Below are 20656 nucleotides of genomic sequence, written 5' to 3'. Positions count from 1 at the left end.
AAGCAGCAGTAGTCGAGACATCCACGGGAGTAGGAACAGTAATGCCAAGTGCACACTGCTGAGCTCGTAAAAATACCTCCTGAAGAGTGGGTACAGTACCAGACCCAAGGATGTGCTGTCGAAGATGAGTGAACTCTGGTCAAGACCCTCAAGGAAATGAACAACACGGAGCTGATCCCGCTGTCTGGCTGCTGTGGTAAGATCAGTGGTGAGAGGCATAAGAGCATCCAACTGCTGGTAATAGGAGACAAACTGTCTGTAGTAATCATGGACTGTAGAATCACCACGCCTGTGACCCATCCAGCGCGAATAAGTGTCGCAGAGACGGGTGAAATTCCCCTCACCAGAATATAATGCCGCAGTGTGCTCCCATACCTTTTTGGCAGTAGGGAGATCCATCATGGTGCTAGCAATGGCAGGGGGTCATACTCTGCCATAGAAGTGTACGAACAAGGGCATCATCTACATCCCAATCATCAAAGGTAGGGTCAGTCTCAGGAGGGGGATCACGACGAATAATAGAAATCTTTCGTCGGGCCTTCAGATATGTCTCCACAGCAATCTTCCAAGTCAAATAGTTGGATCCATCAAGACGGGAAGTGGTAATCGGTGGGAATGACGCATCCACCGAAGACAAAGACGACGACGCAGCCTGACGCAGCTGGGAACTAGTAGCCATAGCTGGAGTACGAATAGTAGGGTCCTCAATACGAGGGTTCTCTTCCATAAGAGACCGGGAAGAAGACTGAAGAGGACCAACAACGAGCAAGTAGAGACAAGGATGAAGACTATAAGCAAGCTAATAGACCGCGCCTTCGTGAGGACAACATATGCATAAGGGAGGCATGAGACAACCTCACGACATAAAAACAAAGTCGAGACAACTCCGAGCTACAAACATCACAATGATGTAAGTACAAATCCAGAACAACACCATGAAGATAGTAATCAAGCCGAACAAGAAAATCTAGGGCTTAACTATGACCCAAAAGAGGAAGAAGAGATTATGATGGATCAGATTAGGGCAAGGAAGAGTGGGGAAAAGAGGGTACTGTAGCAGGAACGGGAACGATGTACTGTGGCGATGTACTGTAGTGGGTACTGTATCGATTTACTGTAGCGGGTACTGTAGCAAAGAATGGAGGGGTTATGGTTAGGGTTAGGGATGGAGAAGATGGAGGTGGAGGTTAAGGTTAGGGTTAGGGAAAAAAAAAGGAAAGAGAAGAAAAGAAAAGAAAGAAAGGAAAAAAAAATAAAAATAGCCCTAGGCATCCATGCCCTAGAGCTCTGATACCATGTTGAGAGAGGTAGAGAAAAGAGAGAAAGTAAAGAGTGAGAGAAAAGATTGAGTTAGGGTTCTCCCCCTCACTTATGTAATATAAATAATAAAGAGTGAAGTACAAAGACAAGTATGCCCTTGGGCATTACAATAAAGACCTAAAGACCTGTTAACAGACTGAAAGTTATCATTTGTCTTCAATAATAGGCAAGCTTTAAGGGAATCCATGCGGGTAAACACTTCCTTACCTGAAATGGAGACGGCCGGATTCGCGTAATCCTTAAGAGAGGAGACTGTACCAGAATCAGGCCAGCCGCTATTCGCATCGTTTTTGTCCCTTGGAACCGAATTCGAGCTATCACGAACAACCCATTTCCATGGAACTTCATGCCGTTGACACCAACGGCGCTTATCCCTCCATTTGAAGCTAAAATATTTGCAGGAAGAACACCGCCAACTGCCAAGACAAGGCTCATTAATGGATGATTTCCTTTTCCGGGAATGATAAGACAGGTTTAAATTGACCTGCGAACATCTTCGACAATGAACCCTCCATTTGAAATTATGATAGGAGCAACTGCAGCACTGCCAGTCCTCCGTCCATACTCCGTTACTGCCAATTCTCCGCCATTTTGAGCATCTCGATTCTCTCGATTCTTTGAGCTTCTCGATTCTCTGCCAGTCCTCCGCCATGATTCACTCGTCAAAGCATAAAAAATTTAAACAACCTCTTCGCATTGTCTCTTTGAAAGAAAATAAAACAATGTGTGCCAATTCTTCTGTGTGTGTGTATTTTGAGAAGGTAACATAAATTTTATTGAGTGATCAAAACGATACACGGGACAAGACGTCCCCGCCATAAGGGACCGACAACAAAACAAGTGAAAATTACATATGACTTATGTGTGATCCCCCAAAAGATCAGTCCCTCCAAATACATTGGTATCACGCTCCACCCCGGCCTTAGCCAGACCATCAGCCACGAAGTTGGCAGACCTACTCATATGAGTTAATTTAGGGTGTATAGTGCGGACTGAGCCCTGAATCTCATTAATCTTGGTAGCGAGCCGCCATGGTCCACAACTCCAATTTGCCGCCCATGTGATTGTGTTAATGGAGTCACCTTCCACTATCAGTGGCCTAAGATCATGGGCAATGTACCATCTTAGTCCAATGCTGTCGTCGCCTCTGCTTCATTAGCATCACAAATACCAGCCGGCCCAGAATATGCCATGATGATGGTGCCGTTGTGATCGCGAATAATACCACCAAATCCAGCCCGTCCCGGATTGCCAAGTGCACTTCCATCAAAATTGAGTTTGTGCCTCCCATCCGTAGGAGGGGTCCATCGGGGGTAAATCGAATTCGATTTTTCTTCTCACAAATGATGCAATTCCAACGGCATAATACATCCCCAACAGAATGTGGTATGCCTCCCTTAGCTTGCGACCAAGCAATCACAGATAGTCTGATATCAACCGCCTTGTATTGATGCATCTTGTCTTTGCTGTTAAAGATTCTGTTGTTTCTTTCGGCCCATATATGCCATACGACAACATATGGAACTGCCATCCACATAGATTGCCCCAGACATCCGCCGAACATACCATTCCAATCAAGAATTACACTGGTGATCCTTTTTTGGAACGCCCATGCCATACCAAAAGACCTTTGAATGCCCGTTCATGACTTGTGTGTATGAGCAGTGTAAGAACAAATGATCGAGGCTCTCCTCCATTTTTTTGCACATCACACACCAGCTAGCTAGCCGACATCCTCGCTTCTTCAAACTGTCACAAGTATTGATCCCACGTAAAATCATCGTCCAGGTAAACGCTATAACCCGAGGCGGAGCGTCCATGCGCCGTACCCTTGCAATTAAAGAACTTGACAAATTAACATCATTTAATTTCTGGAAAAAGGAGTTGACAGAAAAACCTGCTTGAAGGTCTGCCATCCAAATCCCTTCGTCATCATCATGTTTAGATAGGTAACAAGAAGATAAGGCCTGAATGAGCAAAGAAAATTGGTTAATTTCAGAATCCTTCAGATTTCTGCGCAACCTTATATCTCAGAAATTGCCGCTAATACCGTCGCCCCTAACTAAATTATCTGTGATCCCCGACTCATGATTCAATGCAAGCCGAAAGATTTCTGGAAACTGGTTTGCAAGAGTAGTATTACCCAATCATTGGTCCCTACAAAACCATACATCCACACCCCTACCAGCTTTGAATCTGACATTAGCAAGAAATTCATCCCGTGTAGCACAAATTGATTTCCACGCTCCTGATCCATTTCTGGAAGACGGATTTTTACCCACGCATTCACCCCAATTAGTCCCGTATTTCTTTGCAATAATGTGAGCCACAGTGATTCCTTGTTCACCCCGAACCTTCATACTGAGTAACGATTTGTTCCTTAGTCGGATTCGACCTATGCCCTACCCGCCACCTTTTTAAGATCAACAGACCTTACTCCACTTCACTAAATGCTTCAACCTTTTTTCCCTCCTCCTTACCCTCCCATAGAAAATCCCGATATAGTTTCTCAATTTTAAAATCTATCTCACCATCCTATTGAGAATCTATCTCACCATCCTTTGAGAGTCTGTCTCGTCCTTCTATTGAGAGTCTGTCTCACCATCCATTGAGCGTCTGTCTCGTCCTTCCATTGAGAGTTTGTCTCACCGTTCCATTAAGAGTTTGTCTCACCATCCTTTCGAGAGTCCGTCTCGCCATTCATTGAGAGTCTGTCTCACTATTTCATCAACATTTCAAGGACTGTTTTACCATTTCAGTTTTCTTTACGAGAATCTGTCTCATCAATTTATCTTGTTATTCTTTTTCGATTAGTCCAACGAGAATCTGTCTCGTCAACCTATCTTGTTATCCTCTTACGTCCCTTTTGTTTGGAATCTTGAGCCAGTCAAAATGTGTTGTCTCTTCAGCTTTGGCATTCGTGCGACAAGCGCCCTCCGCCAAAGAGGGGCATCTGTAGACACCCCATTTTGACTGGGCCCTAAACCCGCGTATTCGAATAAAACCCCGAGGTTGAATAAGGTCCCGAAGTGAGAAATAAACCCAAAAATTTTGAAAAATATTGTTGTTGCCTAATCCATTGAATATTTTTCACAACCCAGGAAAACCCAAGATCGCATTTGTACCCTGGAATCGCCGACCCTGGTCCTCGTACCCATGTTTCTGAAATTTGCAAAAATTGTGAAATGCCTGTGAGTTTTGATATTACCACTCCTCTATTCGTACCCCAAAGCTCCAAATGACATGATAGATAGCTTATCTTCTTTAGGCGTTTAAGGGGTCATCAGTGGTCATTGTCATTTTATAAAATACCCTGCAAAAATCATAAGGGAAGAAGAAGAGACAAGTTGGGTTGTGCAAATATCAAAATTTGGTGTGTTGATATCATTTTCTTTATTCAAGGCGAAAAGGGGGTTTGCTATCTTTATAAGTGTGATTTTGTAATTCCCATATGGCTTATGTTGTAAGCAATCCCTAATGTCCCTTGGATCAAATCAGAAGATTAGGATCATGTATAGAGAAGGGAATTTTCACCTTGTTTTCTACTTGGACCACCCTATAGGGTAAGGAGAGTAGTCAAATGCACTAGGTAGGAGGGCTGTCCAGTAGATAAAAGGGGGGGAGGGGAAATTTATCATTTCCCTTTATACGGGTTGAACTAGAGCTTGGGAGGAGAAAGCCCATTTGGGTGAAAAAAAAAACAGAGAGGGAGAGGAAGATGGAGCATGAGCAAAAGGAGAGGGGCAGTTGGGCCATTTTGTCCGGCCAATTGCCTTGCCGCCGGCCACTATTGCAAGTCCCGCACCCCAGCATCATCGCCATTTCCACCACCCGAGCTCCTACCCGATTCCAGCCACCACTTTCTCCGGTCACCACCACCCCATCATCTTAAAAACGCATTTCATTCTTTATCCCCTCATCAGCCACCTCATCCATCTTCACCTTCAACTTCATCTCTATCAAAACCCTCTTTATTCCCTTCACCCATCTTCTCCGGACGGATTGCTGGAATCCAACCAACCTCCACAATAAATCTGACCTCATCCCTTCACCACCAAACCTCCCCTTTTGAGATCCACCGCCATAAACCCATTTCCGTGCAGCCATCACCCCATCCAAACCCATTATATCTCCATTAGATCCCATTCCCCCCCTGAAAAACACCCAAATAGATCCCATCTCATTAGATCTGAATTCACTTTACCCCCCCTCTAGATAAATCTGAAGGAGTATGGGGTTGATTTGGGATTTGCTCTCTAGTCTAGAGTTATTACTAACTTAGAGAGGAAGAAAAGGAGATTGTGTCTTTGATTTTGGGGGGAGTTGCTTCCTATTATAAAGCTTGGCTGCTGTCCTTTTCATCGCTCCAATATGAATCAGCCACTCAAAATGGTGTCGGATGGGAGTTCTCGCTAAGTTAATTCCAGTTCAATCTCGATTGGCTGCTTAGATAACAATCACCCCTTGTTTTTAATTCATGCGTGTGAATGGGGTGATTGTTCTTATCTATCTTTTGCTGCTGGGCCATTTGGGATTTCATTCGATTTACTAATGCTCTAATTACAAAGCCTAAAACGAGTAGTTCCTATCCTTGATCCCAGCCCTCACCCCTTTGTTCAAAATCAAAGAAGAAACCCTTCTTTTCCGGTATCCTCCTTAGGCCTAATGTTGGAATAACCATGCTTCAATCGATACACTAGAAAACTGATTTGTTATTGTTGGAACAATTCAAATATTTGTCTGTTTCATAGATGTTCAGTTAATGAAAAACAAGTCCCAAGAATATTTGAAGCATGGTAATGCCAACATTAGAGTCTTAAGGAAATGGACACCAACAACAGCTTTATCATGTTTGTAATTACTTAAAATTACCTTCATAGGTGACTTGGTGTAATTATCAAACCATAGTATTGTCAATATTTCTAACCTAAAATAGGGCTTCTTCTTCATCCTTTTTGGGTGTTTTTAACAACACAATTGCATTTTAATGTGTGTTGTGCTTAGTTCTTGTCCAATTCTTATCAATTGTTTAGTGGGAAACGATATTAGTCTCAACCATGTTTCAATTGTTGCACAACTCAGCTTGTCTCTTCCACTATGATTGGCTTATAAGAAGCATTTGTGAACCATAATAACATCTAAACAATTTATGGAAATATCAAGATATGTTGGTGTGGCAGTCATTTCCTTGTATAGCTTATAAGAACCGCTAAGATCATTTGACATCTCTTCGAACACTGAAAGACAAAAGGGCTTAGCGATTGTGTTAGCACCACTCCCTATTCAACCCAATTCTCTTTGCTATATCTTCCAACTTGCACCAACTTACCTCGGTACTAGTGCAAAATCATCATGTCTCTTCCATTTTAATCAACTTCTTCTTTGCAGGGTCTTTCATAGGAAACTATCATGGTTCCTTATGAATATTCTACAAGTAAGAGACAAGATGATTCTTGAGTAACTATCGGAGTGGGGGTAGTGACCTTGCCAACTTCTTTCTTCTGAAGGCATACAAAAAAAAAGGGAAAAAAAGAGAGCGCTTTCCAAAACAACTGCTGTTTTGGGCTATGATGTGGCTACTCAGAGCCCACCTTAACCTTTCTCTTTCCTTCCCTTTCGAGGCTTCTCTTAGTTTTAGGGTTTTTCTTAAATCTCAGGATTCCTATAGGTTTTCGAGGGGTTGTCCATCGATTTCAGAAGTTTCCTGTCGGGTCTTGGCTATGACGGAATGCTTCTTGAGCCAAACCCTTCTCTCCCTGTATTAGAGTTTTCACAGGTTGAGGGATCTCTTCTTCTTTGGGGAGAGTTAGGAGTTTGTCCCATCGTCATAGAGTTAGGAGTCTGTCCTACCGTCATAGAGTTAGGAGTCCGTCCTGCTTTCATAGAGTTTAGGATTCTGTCCTACCTTTATAGAGTTTAGGAGTCTGTCCTACCCCTTTGTAGAGTTTAGGAGTCTGTCCTACCCCTATAGAGTTTAGGAGTCTGTCCTACCCCTTTATAGAATTTAGGAGTCTGTCCTCCCCTTATAGAGTTTAAGATTCTGTCCTTTCTTCATAGAGTCATAGGATTCCATCCTGCCCTTCATAAAATTTAGGATCCTGTCATTCTTTTATAGAGTAGTTAGGAAAATCTGTTCCGAACTGCGGATGGCTTGATCCCTAGCTGAGGGGTACGTAGGAAGCTCAGGCTTGCAGCTGGCATCCTGAGTTCAGTCACAACTTCAAAAACTTCCATAAGCTTCAAAACCTTTCAAACCTTCCCAAAATACAAAAATTCTTCAAAAATAACCTTACGAACCATTTAAAAAAAAAATCTTCCCATAGAGTTAGGAGTCTGTCCTAGACGTTTGGGGTATCTTAGAGTTAGGAGTCTGTCCTGCATAGGTTGTTGTTTCGTGTGTCTGGTGGTGTGAGTGCCATGTCTGGTCGTGTGAGTGTCCTAAGAGTTAAGAGGCCTCGAGTCGTGGTCGGTTAGACACTTAGTCGAGCCGATGGCTAGACTAGAGCATACATGGAGTCCTAAAAATTACACTTAGATATCCCATTGTTTTCCTTAGGACGCACAGCCTAATCACACATAGGGTGTAGGGCCCACCTGCATTAGTTAGAGCATACATGGAGTCATAAAAATTACAATTCACTTGAACTTAAGTAATAGCGCAAGAAGCTTTAAAAACTAGTCGAGTCTAGGATAGCGGTCCTAGATGGTCAGGCATTGTAGTTTAGAATAGGCCGCCGAACTACGTCGACTCTGATTCTTCCCAAGGCAGGGATACGTAGAGCAGCCGGGATGGATGACCATTTTGGTCCGAGTCAAGTATCACATTAGAGTCTAGGGTTTGTCGTGTCGAGTCGTGTTTGGAGTCGTATTGTGTTGTGTGTTTTGCTGTGTTTTCTTACTTTCATGTACATACTTTATACCTTTAGCTGTAGCATGCATGTGCTTGCCCATCAGAACTTAGACACCAATTAGGCATGACATTCATAATCTATCTATTCTTAGGTGACATTTTGTGTGCTTATTATTCATCACCGAGACATGCATGATTAGATAGACGTTATCTCGGGGATATTCGTTCCCATTTCATATGATTTTCGCCCAAAACTTTTCAAGGTTAATAATAAATGGCATAAGAGACCAGGTGCTTGCACTTGGGCGAATTGGGGGTGCCTAACCCCCTTCCCCATTCGTCATCAGGCCGGACCTTTTGTATCTCTGGTTATCCGTTGTGACAGAGCATAGTATGGGATCCAGGGCCTACTTCCTTGGATGACGACTCTTCTTTGTTTAAGGTACGTTTCGAATCCGGGCTAGTCCTCCAATCGAGAGGTATTTCACCTCACATCGCCACTCATGCTGTGAGGGGCACTCTTTCGAGAGTTCCTTGGTGGAGCTCTCCTTCACGTGAATGATCTAGAGACTTTTTGGGGGCTCGTCCCCCCGCCTCTCTCGGATCGGGGTCCACATCGGCTTGAGATGACCAGATTTTTGTCGCGCAATATCCTGGTCGGCTTGAGATGATCAGAAATTTGTCGCGCAATATGCTGGTCGGCTTGAGATGACCAGTTTTTTGTCGCGCTATATCCTGGTGGGCTTGAGATGACCAGATTTTTGTCGCGCAATATCCTGGTAGGCTTGAGATGACCAGATTTTTGTCGCGCTATGTCCTGGTCGGCTTGAGATGACCAGAAATTTGTCGCGCTATATCCTGATCGGATGACCAGAAATTTATCGCGCAATATCCTGGTCAGCTTGAGATGACCAGAAATTTGTCATGCTATATCTTGGTCGGCTTGAGATGACCAGAAATTTGTTGCGCAAGATCCTGGTCGGCATGAGATGACCATATTTTTGTCTTGTAGCGGATGACGTTATATCCTGGCCGGCTTGAGATGACCAGAATTTTGTCTTGTAGCGAGTCATCCTATATCCTGGTCGGCTTAAGATGACTAGGATATAGCGTAATCTACTAAAAGACAAAATTGAATTTTATCTTGTAGCGAATTATACCATGTCTTGGTCGGCTTCAGATGACCAGAATTTTGTCCTGTAGCGCATCGCGCTATATCCTGGTCGGCTTCAAATGACCAGAATTTTATCCTGTAACGAATCGTGCTATATCCTAGTCGGCTTTAGATAACCAGAATTTTGTCCTGTAGCGAATCGCGTTGTATCCTAGTCGACTTCAGATGACCAAAATTTTGTCTTGTAGCACATATCGCACTATATCCTGGTCGGCTTGAGGAACGGATGAACTGGAAACTGATTCAGGTCAGCCGGTTCAGGTCGTCCGTCTCAGGTCTGCCGAAAAATAGATGAGCTACAACTTAGCCTTCTTCAGGTTAAGTTTTACCCACACGTTATATTCAGTTTGGCTGGAGATGTTCTGAACGGCTTGAAGAACTGGATTTTGAAGTGAAATACCCGTTCCACCGTAAATGCTCTGAACGGCTTAGGACGTCCAGGATATTGAAGTGAAATATCATGTCCGGCCATGTGTACTCTGAACGGCTGGACGAACTGGATTTTGGAGTGACATGTTCGGCCATATACGCTCTGAACGGCTTTAGACGACCAGGATTTTGAAGTGAAATATCATGTCTGGCTATGTGTGCTCTGAACGGATGGACGTACTGGATTTTAGAAGAGCTGCCACTTGCTCTCTATGGGCAAGTCTGAAAGGCTGTGTTGTATCCAGGTCGGCCAAATTCTGGTCGAACTGGTCATCACGGCGAGCTTCAGCTAATCCTTTTTGGATAGGTTTATTCGTTGCATTAGTAACGACTCGATCTTCGACCTAGCTCAAGGCAGGCTTTTGGTCCAGAGTGAGAACGTTCAAATCGAGTTAGAAATTAGCATTTTATAGTTTCAACTGAACGGGTCGTTTCAGGCCCAACCCGAGGTGGGCCTCAGGCTTTAGGCATGTCCAACCCAAGCTGGGACTCAGGTTTTTGGACTTACGTTTATTCTACCCGAATGGGTCAGTTTCAAGCCCAACCCGAGCTAGGACTCAGGTTTTTGGACTTATGTTTATTCTACCCGAATGGGTCAATTTCAGGCCCAACCCGAGGTGGACCTCAGGCTTTAGGCATGTCCAACCCAACCTGGAACTCAGGTTTTTGGACTTATGTTTATTCTAACCGAGCAGGTCGGTCTTAGGCCCAACCCGAGGTGGACCTCAGGCTTTAGGCATGTCTAACCCGAGCAGGGACTCAGGTTTTTGGACTTATCCCTCGTGTAGCTCTCCTCCCTTCTATGAGGGCTCCTTTCTCTTCTTGGAGGCTTATCCTCCCTACGTTGCTTCATAGGGTTTCTCTTTCGAAGTTCTCCTCCGGTTCGAATCCAGTGCAGCTAGCATCTCTTCTACGGATATATACTCTTCGGCTCCAGTCATGAGATCCGCCAAGGAGTGTGGGTTTCGGCGGGCTATTGAACGTCGGAATTTGTTGGACTCGGCACCCGCAAGGAGTGCATTCGTGGTGGCAGAATGATCTAAGCTCGGAACTTGAAGAGCTTCTTTGTTGAATCGGCTCACGAACGCTTTCAGAGACTCGTCGTCCTCTTGTCTTAATGCCATTGAGGGTGCCGCTGTCTTTCGTTGCCTTCGACTACTCATTGAGTGTCAGACCAAATCATCTCCAAAATCTTCGAAATTATCAACTGAGTTCGGCTTGAGTCGCGAATACCAATCTCTGGCAGCCCCAATCAAGGTAGTGGGAGAGGCCCTGCAAAAGAACCCGTCTGAAGAGCCGTGGAGGAGCATCATGGTTCTGAACATCTCCAGGTGATCCACGGGATCAATTGTTCCATCATATCGCGGGACTGGCGGCATCTTGAACCCTTTGGGCGCTGGCGTGCGTAATACTTTACCTGTAAAGGAAGGTCTGCTTGAGAATGGTCTTGAAATGGGCCGATTATGATCCTTTGCCAGCTCTTCGATTAGATGATCTATTTCTTCTATTCTTCGTAGCATTGGGTCGGCTCTCCTCGCTACTTGGCTAGCTGGTCTGTTCCTTCTCTCCACAGTGGGACTTGCCGCCGAGTCTGAATGACTTTCTGAGCTCTTTAGACGGTGTCGAGATCTCGCATGTTCTGCACGATCCTCTCTAGCTCGGTGTCTATGTGCTGATCGGGATCGGTGACAGGGATGAGGCTATGTTTGTGCATGTCTTGTTCTGGAGTGATGGACTTGCCTCGAAGAGGAGTGGTGGGTCTGATCACGACGGAGAGGTACAAACTCTTCCCCAGGGGGGGCTCAACCTTCCTTGCGGAGGTCGGGAAACTTCTGGAGGATGTTGTTCAGGCACCTGTTGGATCAGGTTCTTGTACTAATTGACAAGGGTTGTCATCTGTTGGAAAAGGGTTTGGATTTGCTCAGGTGTAGAAGCTGAAGCGGGAGTTGGATGCTCTGAGCGGGCTAGACTTCGTTCTGTTGTTGTCAGGGAGCAACTACTTGTGAAGCGATCCGCCTGTTCTGAGCCATGCGATGTGATTCTGGCTGGACTGTTCGACCAGGGGGTACTCGATTACTCCTCCATCCTGCCATTTGTAATGGGACTTGGAACAACTTTTAGTTCGGGTCCCACGGATGGCGGCAATCTGTTAGGCCCAAAATCGATAACAGATGAGGCAGTGACGAGGGAGCTGATCTGGCGGGTCCGAACTACTGAACTGATTAAGGATTATATCTTGCACAGAACACAAGGTCAGAAGACCAACCCGAAGTCGTAGCTCCGGACGGGCCCTTCGACAGTCAAGTTAGTAATTGGCACAAAATTGAGAAAACCAAAGCTAGAGATGATGGCTTTTTTAGGGATTCCCCTACCTTTAAGCCTTAGGAGGCTTTTTATAGTGGAGTTTTGGGTATTGGATTACCCTTTTACCCTTGGGGACAGGTGTGAGCCCATTAGTGGATCAAACTTTATCCTTTCCTTCATGCCCTTGGACAGGTGCAAGATTGTGGTTGGGCAAGGTTTACCCTTGATCTTTCCTTTTTTAGGCTGTAATGACCCTATCACCCCTTGTTGGGTGATGAGCATGTGGGCTTGCCTTGGTACCACGTGTTGATCCTTGAGTGGGGGATCTTTTTACACCCCATCAGACCCCGATCCTGAGAGAGCGGTGGGAGACGGGCCCCCCATCCGGTCTTTCGGATCTCCACGTGTGGATTTGCTAGCTTCCATCGCAAAAGGCATTTCGCGGATGGTCTGTTGCATGTGAAAGCATCCACCTCTTGAATGAAGACAAAATCTGCTGGAAATTGAACCTATGTGGCTGCTCTCACATGCAACATATCATCCGCAAAATGCCTTTTGCGATGGACACTAGCAAATCCCTGTATATATACAGATGCATAATGTATCTATATATTCATAATGAAGGTGCACTAAAATTATTGGAATAAAATTTAATACAAAAAGAAAGATGCCGCCATCACTCTTATCTTGAATTTCATGAAATGTCAATGCTCCTACTATATCAACTCATGGAACTCCAAGTCTAGTAATGTAGGAGTCGCTTATGGTGATTTTTCATATTGGTCTTTGCTTTCGTTTTTCTTAGATTACTTGCCTATTCCTTATGTTCTGGATTTACCATTGGGTTGCTGATGATTGTGTTACTGATGACATCTCCTGATTTATGTTTATAATTTATTTTCATGACATGTGATCCTCATAGTTATTGATTTCTGTGATGATGACTAATATTGTGCCCTGCCATTAAAAAAAAAAAGAAAACTAATATTGTGCGCTATGGTGAAACTTGTGATTTAGAGAGACACTAGAGAATCTGGTGTCAAAGTTGCCAAAGAAGAATATGCACTTCAATCTCCCAGAAAGGCAAAACCACTACCGCTGGCTGAAGAGGACATGGAAATTGACAGCTATGGCAATTGTTCTAATTTACTTCCTGGTAAATCAATTGGCCTTACATGTAGGTCCTCGGGTGGAGGGTTGGTTATACATGTTGACACCTTAAAATTTGGCGGAAAGGGTGATTTGCAACGTACGGGGCTACTTGGGCCTTTTATGTTTGAATCGATAGCTGTTGCATTGTCATGGGTAATCTTCGTTCTCTCTTGAATACTTGTTTAGTTGTCTTGAATTATAGATGATGACTATATGCTTGTTTAGTATGTTTGTCATTCCCCTCCATGACAAACATACTATATATTTATATTTTCAGTCGTGAGGGTGTTTCATATGCTTTTGTGATCTCACAAATGCAGGTTTCTGATGTATCTTATATATTATATAACCAGTATCTCATTAGAAACTGGGAACCCTACTTGCTAATTCATTACTAGAAGATATATTTCAGTTTAAGAGGTTGGGATAAACATCACTTTGAAAAGAAGAGGTTAAACATCTAGAAAATTCCAGGCTCACCTGTTGAGACTTTAACTGGTATTTTTATTTATGCACTTAAAGTTATTGATTTATATATGTCACGGTTATATCTCACTGTAAACATTCTATAATTTTTCAGGTTAGAAGCAATGCTGCAGCTCTCAACTTGTTAGCTGCTACGAAATTCAATTTGCTAGAGGATACAGATATTCACGTGCATGTGCATCCTAGTGATTTAACTAAGGAAGGACCATCAGTAGGAATCGCTATTGCGACAGCATTAGTTTCACTGTTTAGTAATAGAGGAGTTCGACCTGATACATCAATGACTGGAGAAATTTCACTGAAGGGAGAAGTTTTAGCTGTTGGCTGTATTAAAGAAAAGGTTTGTCTACCGTCTTTATGCCTTTTATGTTTCAATAGGTTATTATTTTTTAAAACAAATATAGATCTTTTCCTCCCTCACTCTTTCCTTCCATATATAAACACATTTAATATGCACAGGTATACCCTATGCTCAAGCCGATCCCAACTAGTTTGGGACAGAGGCTTAGTTGAGTTGAGTTGAGAAGTATATCCTATGCTCAACATAATCCTATCATCAAGCATCAATCATCCAGCAAACTGCTTAGCCATTTTACGATCTTGTTTTAATGCAAATATTGGAAGATGGAATTTCCTAATGTTATGTATTTGAATTTGTAGATAAAGGCAGCACATGATTACGGCATCAAAAGAGTAATCCTGCCTGAGTCGAACATGAAAGACTTAGAGGAAGTGCCATCTTATATTCGTCGCAGCATGGAGGTATGTTTTATATTTTGAATAGTTATGTAACATACATATTGGAGCTTAGAAATGTTCCATCACGGTTGAGTGCACTCTTGCTTAGCCGTTGAGCCTGGGAATATTTTTTCATGGCCAAAATGACCTTTGATCAATGTGCCGTTCTATTTACTTATCAATTATTAGGTTGAGAGTAGACTTTATAAGCATGCCACTTCTTTATTAGGATGACCCAATGCGTTCTCATTGTCTTAATGTACTTGAAAAACAGATATTGTCTGTTGCGAAAATGGAGGACGTTCTGAAACATGCTTTTGAATGAGGATTCGCTTCCACTTCTCCTCCATCTGCTTTCAATTGGAGAAGCTCAGCCATGCATATTGGGCTTCCTAATTTCTAGGTATTTTAAATAATTTCTGAGAAAGGACTTGCATTCTTGTTTGCAAAGATGGTATTCAATATTCAAGCGCCTGCAGCTTCATTTTATGCTCTGCTTGGCTGCAAGTGTGCCATTAGAAAGAGAAGGGAAATGTACAGGGCGGGATGGGAGAGATTTTAGGGAAAGAGATTTGAAAGTGGCTGATTTTTTGCAATTTGAATTTAAAATGGATTTATGGTAGTTAGTACTTAGAAGCAAAACGTGATTGGTCATTAGAAACCGAATTTATAGGGAAGAAAGTGGACACGCATGACTGGAAGTTATCTCAAATCTAATTAGTAGGGGATGAATGCGAGCAGCAAAATAATGTAAAATTAAATTCAGCAACAAACACAATATTATAGAGGCAAATTTAATTTTTAAGGGGCGGGAAACCGAAATTAATTTGGTAAAACAGATTTTTACCATGTTTATGACCATCACATCCTCTGTAATGCGAATACTCCGAATTGTCACCTATCCATACATTTTATAACGTTGCATCCTGCAAAGAACATAAATTGAGTCCTAAAGATCACCACTGATTATTAAAAATAATAACAAAAAGAAAACACATTAGCAAAATATAATTAATAAAGAGACAATTTAACTATGTAAATTTCAGGATTATTAGATTAGGGAAACAAAATCAGGATAAATAGAAGGAATACCAAAATCAGGATAAATAGATTAGGTAAAAAGGAAAAGAGAACAAACCAAATCTACCCACTTGAACTTGGATAGAAAAGCTGCTCCAAGAATTCCCTTCTCTGATTTTCTTATTTGCTAATTCTATCATAATCTGATTGGGCAATTTTGTAGGTGGTAATTGGCAAAGCAAAACCGATTTAGGTAAGGATGTGACAGATTTAAAATTCGAAGTTGGCAGGAATCTTCTCAATAGGAAAGAACTAATTGCAATTTATTCTCAGTGTGATAAATCAAAACCCAAAATAATAGCATTAAATTTGTACGGGAAACCAAATTAATATCGTGAAATTAGATTTTATAGGGGAGACCAAAATTGTAGCTCGGAATTCAAATTTGTATTTTAAACCAAATTATTAGTGGCAAGCTTGATTTCCTAGGGGAAAAACTTTTCTGTAAATCCCCACCATATGTATATGTTTGGATAGAGATAGTGGGCTTTGCCATATCAAAACACAAGGTGTTATATGAAAAAGGTGGGATACTTTTATAATATGAATACTTATTTTGGATATTCTTTCTCATCCATGTTAGATGCTCATCACAGACTGGTATTTGCCCACTTTTCTACAATATGATGCCTAATATGCACATCATTCTATCATCATCCTGACCAATACTTTTTTATTTCTCATTTTTGTATCTTCTTTTTTTTCAATTTCAAGCCCTTCTCTTAAATAAAAGCGGATGTTTTTTGTCCGTGGTATTTACTGTCGGCTTCTTTTTATTAGTTGTTTAACATTTCTTTCTCTCCCCGTGCATCGCACGGGTTCTTTACTAGTATATATATATATATATATATATATACAGAGAGAGAGAGAGAGAGAGAGAGAGAGAGAGAGAGAATTTATATGATGGGTGGCCGTGAAAACACGTGAAGTTTGGAAAAAGTAGGTACGGCCCACTTTTCTAGATGATCCAAACCGTTCATCTGTTTGGGCACAACTCAAATAGGTTGTGCCCCAAAAATCATTTCCATAGGATGATCCTAACCCTCCGATCTGTAGAAGATACTATAAATGATTTTTGGAAATCTCCATTTTCAGATCAGTTCAGATCGGAGGGTTAGGATCATCCAATGGAAATGATTTTTGGGGCACAACCTATTTACGTTGTGCCCAAACAGATGAACGGTTTGGATCATCAGAAAAAGTTGGCCGTACCTACTTTTTCAGACTTCACGTGTTTTCACGACCACCCGTCATATAAATTCTCATATATATATATATATATATAGGGAAAGGTGTGCGTACTCGGTCGAGTAGATAAGCTTATCTACTCGGTCGGGTTAAAAACAGTGGGGGCCCACATTTTTGGGGTGATCCAAACCATTCATTTGAAAGGCACTTACCTAGATAGGGTGTCCACAAAAAAATCAGCCTCATAGGATCATCCTAACCCATGCAACAGTGGAGGGAAAAATGGACAAACACAGCTTGTCCACAAATCTGCCCATTTTTCCCTCCACTGTTGGATGGGTTAGGATGATCTTATGTGGCTGATTTTTTGTGGACACCCTATCTAGGTAAGGGCCTTTCAAATGAATGGTTTGGATCACCCCAAAAATGTGGGCCCCCACTGTTTTTAACCCGACCGAGTAGATAAACTTATCTACTCGACCTAGTACGCACACCTTTCCCATATATATATATATATATATATATATATATATATATATATACAGAGAGAGAGAGAGAGAGAGAGAGAGAGAGAGAGAGAAAACGGTTCCTACACATATGTGTAGAGAGTTCTCTACACACTAGCTTAAAATACAGTGGGGGCCCACATTGTTTGGGTGATCCAAGCCATCCATTTTAAAGGCCCTCACATAGATAGGGTGTCTACAAAAAATCAGATCCATAGGATCATCCCAACCCTACGATTTGAGAAAATTTTTTATTGAAAGAAAATTATCAAAAAATTCGAAAAGTAAAACAAAGTCAATAGCAATAACATTAAGTAGAATGTAGTTGGCTGTAGTCAAATCTCAATTTATGCAGTAGAAAGCTAAGGCATCTAAAACTAAATTTGCACATACGAACAGAAGAAGAAAAATTAATTTTGTACAGAGGAAAAGAAAATTCTAGATTTGATTTGATTTTGGGAAATATGCTTCATGTTTCCTTGAAACCAAAATTAAGTTCTTAATTGAAACTGGGAGACAAAAAACAAAAGGGCACTAAGAAAAATGAAAAATTAAGGAACAGAAAAGAGGGGTATTGGTAGAGAGAACTGATGCAAGGCCTTGCAAGCCAAACCCAACCCTATTTCCACCTCCATCCAAATGGGAAAAAAGGACTTGAATCGAGGAAGAAAACGGCTCAAATAAATACCTCGAAAATGGTAGAGCTTCCACAGAGATAGAAATGAAGATGACCACACACTCCATATTAGCAGAAACAAAAAAAATGCATTTGGAGTGGAAAAAAGGAGAAATAAATACAGAACAGGAGGGAGAAAACGGTCATATACCCTAGAGGCGACGTTGTCTATTGTTTGAACCCTTCTAACACTGCGCCTGAGGAACTGATTTTGAGGGTTTTGGTTAGAAGAAATTTTGACAAATATATTAATCGGTAATAGTCAAAACTAAAAAAAGAAGTCTTATATTCTGAAATGCCCTCTTGCAACTGATTCGAATAGATGTTTTCATGAAAACTATATGTTGACAAAAGACCATCACAGCTGCTGTTTAGTGAGACCATCACTTTTTCACGCATTTCATCAATCATATGGCGTGCAAATGCAAAGATACAAAAACTAGAGATGGATCCATTACAGTGCACATCAGCTAAAAAGCCTTTCTTTTGGGAGTTTGAGAAGACGGGGTTAGAAGCCATCTTTCCCATCAGCTTCCAAGATTCCCACCTCGAGAAAGAAATAAACAACCAGAAGTGGAAGAAAGAAAAAGAAAAATACATAACAACAAAAGGAAAAAACATTACCGAAGCAACCCATTTTCAACGTCTTCATCTTCTGGGAAGTATTGTAGGATTTAAGAAATTTTTACTGCCCAGAATGCTATTATCATTGGAGAAGTAGGGTTCCAAATTTTTGTACAAAATGCCTAAATCCCCTGGAACATGTTACAGAGAAGCCCTTAAATCCCATAGCATAAGAACATTTCTCTCTCTTTCTACATGATTAATCAAATCCCAAAATGGTTTTAAACAAAGGACGATAGAGAGGAAGGAAGACAGAGTAGAGATGGAGACAGGGAGATTGAGAAAGAGGAGGGGAAAATATCCGATAATGGTAAATATGTTGCCCTTGTGAAGGAGGAAGAGAGTTTTGAAGAGTAAGAGAGAGGAACCCCTGGAGACCAACAGCTGTAACACAGGCAGAGGGAGCGAAAGGAGCAAAAGAGAAATTTTGAGAGAGAGAGAAGAGAGTAAGGGTTTCGAGAGAAAGAGTAAGGATGCACGTGTGTTGTAGAGATAGAGAGAGAGGGACGCGTGGAGAGTCCCGAATCTCGACAATGACGTGTTACGGAGGTGGGATGAGATGGGTATTTATTTTTGTAAATTGGTGTAGACTGGCCAGAAACCCGTCAAAGTACACTCGTCGGCATTATGATTTTTGAAAAACAGAAATTAGAAAACCCTTACGATCCGGTTCTAGCCTTAAGGGTGGAAAAGACTTTAATAGCCTTAAAGATAGAAAAGACTACTCAACTAAGGACAAACCTGTCTTCCAAAATTATTGACACGTGTCCACGCGTACAAAATCGAAACTTTTTTTCAAGCCAGAAATCATCGTTAGTATAAGTTCCTATATATATATATATATATATATATATATATTACAAGAGAAAATGAGAGATTTATTTGAATTTCTCCCAAAATTCTATGAGAATTACACATCACTTTTTTTGACTTTTTTTAATAAAGGCACCCATTCAACCCATATATTTTCAATCATACGCCCTCCTTTATGCTTTTTAACAAAGGCACCCATTAAAGCCACATAATTTCAATCCTACCCCCCTCCTTTATGTTTTTTTAATTATGGAAACCTCTATAGATTGGAGGGCTAGGATTAGTCTATGGAAATGATTTTACGGGCGCAACCTATTGATGTTGTGTTCCATCACATGGACGGTTTGGATCAACCTATGATGTGGTCCGTGCGATATATATACTAGTAAAAAACCCCGTGCGATGCACGGGCCAACAAAGAATTATACAGACCACATCATAGGTTGATCTAAGCCGTCCGTGTGATGGAACACAACGTAAATAGGTTGTGCCCGTAAAATAATTTCCATCGGCTGATCCTAGCCCTCCAATCGAGGGGAACTGCGCCCCCCCCCCCCCCCCCCCCCAAAAAAAAAAAAGGCCCACAAAATGCATCGGGTAAAGACAAAAATCAGAGAGAGATTTTAGTGTGAAAAGAAAAATCATATTGTAATAGAAAACCCAAGAAGCACCTTTTGCTTCCTCAAATATTTATTTTCCCTTGACGCCATAAAAGCAAAGCTCTAAACCCCTTAGCAATTTTGTGCGATTCTCCTGCTCTTGCTGGGGTTTCTATGCTTTTGGAAGGAGAAATCTGAGATATGGAATTTCAGAATTCGTGAGGGATTTTTGGAAGAGAGTTGATGATGTGTTACCCTTGAAAAAAATGGTGGCCTCTGGAAAACAAAGCCCTAGAGAGATTTTAATGGCTTTTTGGCGATAAAATTTGAGAAGAAACCAAAAACTAGACAAGATCCTTTTTAATAGGGCTGCAACTCAGGTCGGGCGGGTCGGGTTTTGGAGAACCCAACCCTACCCGAAAAATATCTCGGGTCGGGTCGGGTCGGGTTTTTTTTCGGAAAACCCACAATTCCCAAACCCGGCCCTACCCATGATAAATCTTGGGTCGGGTCGGGTTTTTTCACATTGACGCAATTTTTAAAGGAAAATTCTTGTTTGGCAAGGCAACTCAACTCATAGAAGTAGAAATTACACTCACATTACACTTGAATCAAACAATGATGTAATTACACTCACATTACACTTGAATCAAACAATGCTGTAATCAAACAATGTTGTAATTACAATCAAACAATGTTGAATCAACTCAACTCATA

At 41.8% G+C, this 20656-nt stretch overlaps 1 protein-coding gene across 6 annotated transcripts in view; it reads left to right on the top strand.

The window, feature by feature from the left end:
• Nucleotides 1–20656, top strand: part of LOC143878909 (uncharacterized) — a 73214-nt gene that overhangs the window by 45621 nt on the left and 6937 nt on the right. For 4 of the 6 annotated variants that reach the window (XM_077381134.1, XM_077381133.1, XM_077381124.1 and 1 more), the window contains 4 exons: nt 13095–13382; nt 13810–14055; nt 14376–14477; nt 14728–15049. In XM_077381134.1, coding sequence (XP_077237249.1) covers nt 13095–13382; nt 13810–14055; nt 14376–14477; nt 14728–14778 — 687 coding nt within the window. In that variant the 3' untranslated portion in view covers nt 14779–15049. Of the gene's footprint in view, nt 1–13094; nt 13383–13809; nt 14056–14375; nt 14478–14727; nt 15050–20656 lie in introns of those variants that run through there. The other 2 variants (XR_013251098.1, XR_013251097.1) reach the window with 1 other exon arrangement.

Source organism: Tasmannia lanceolata, unplaced genomic scaffold, assembly GCF_043159265.1.
Source record: "Tasmannia lanceolata isolate RefF3 unplaced genomic scaffold, GAP_Taslan_0.1 ptg000002l, whole genome shotgun sequence".
Lineage (NCBI taxonomy): Eukaryota > Viridiplantae > Streptophyta > Magnoliopsida > Canellales > Winteraceae > Tasmannia > Tasmannia lanceolata.
This window is presented reverse-complemented; position numbering and strand designations above follow the sequence as displayed.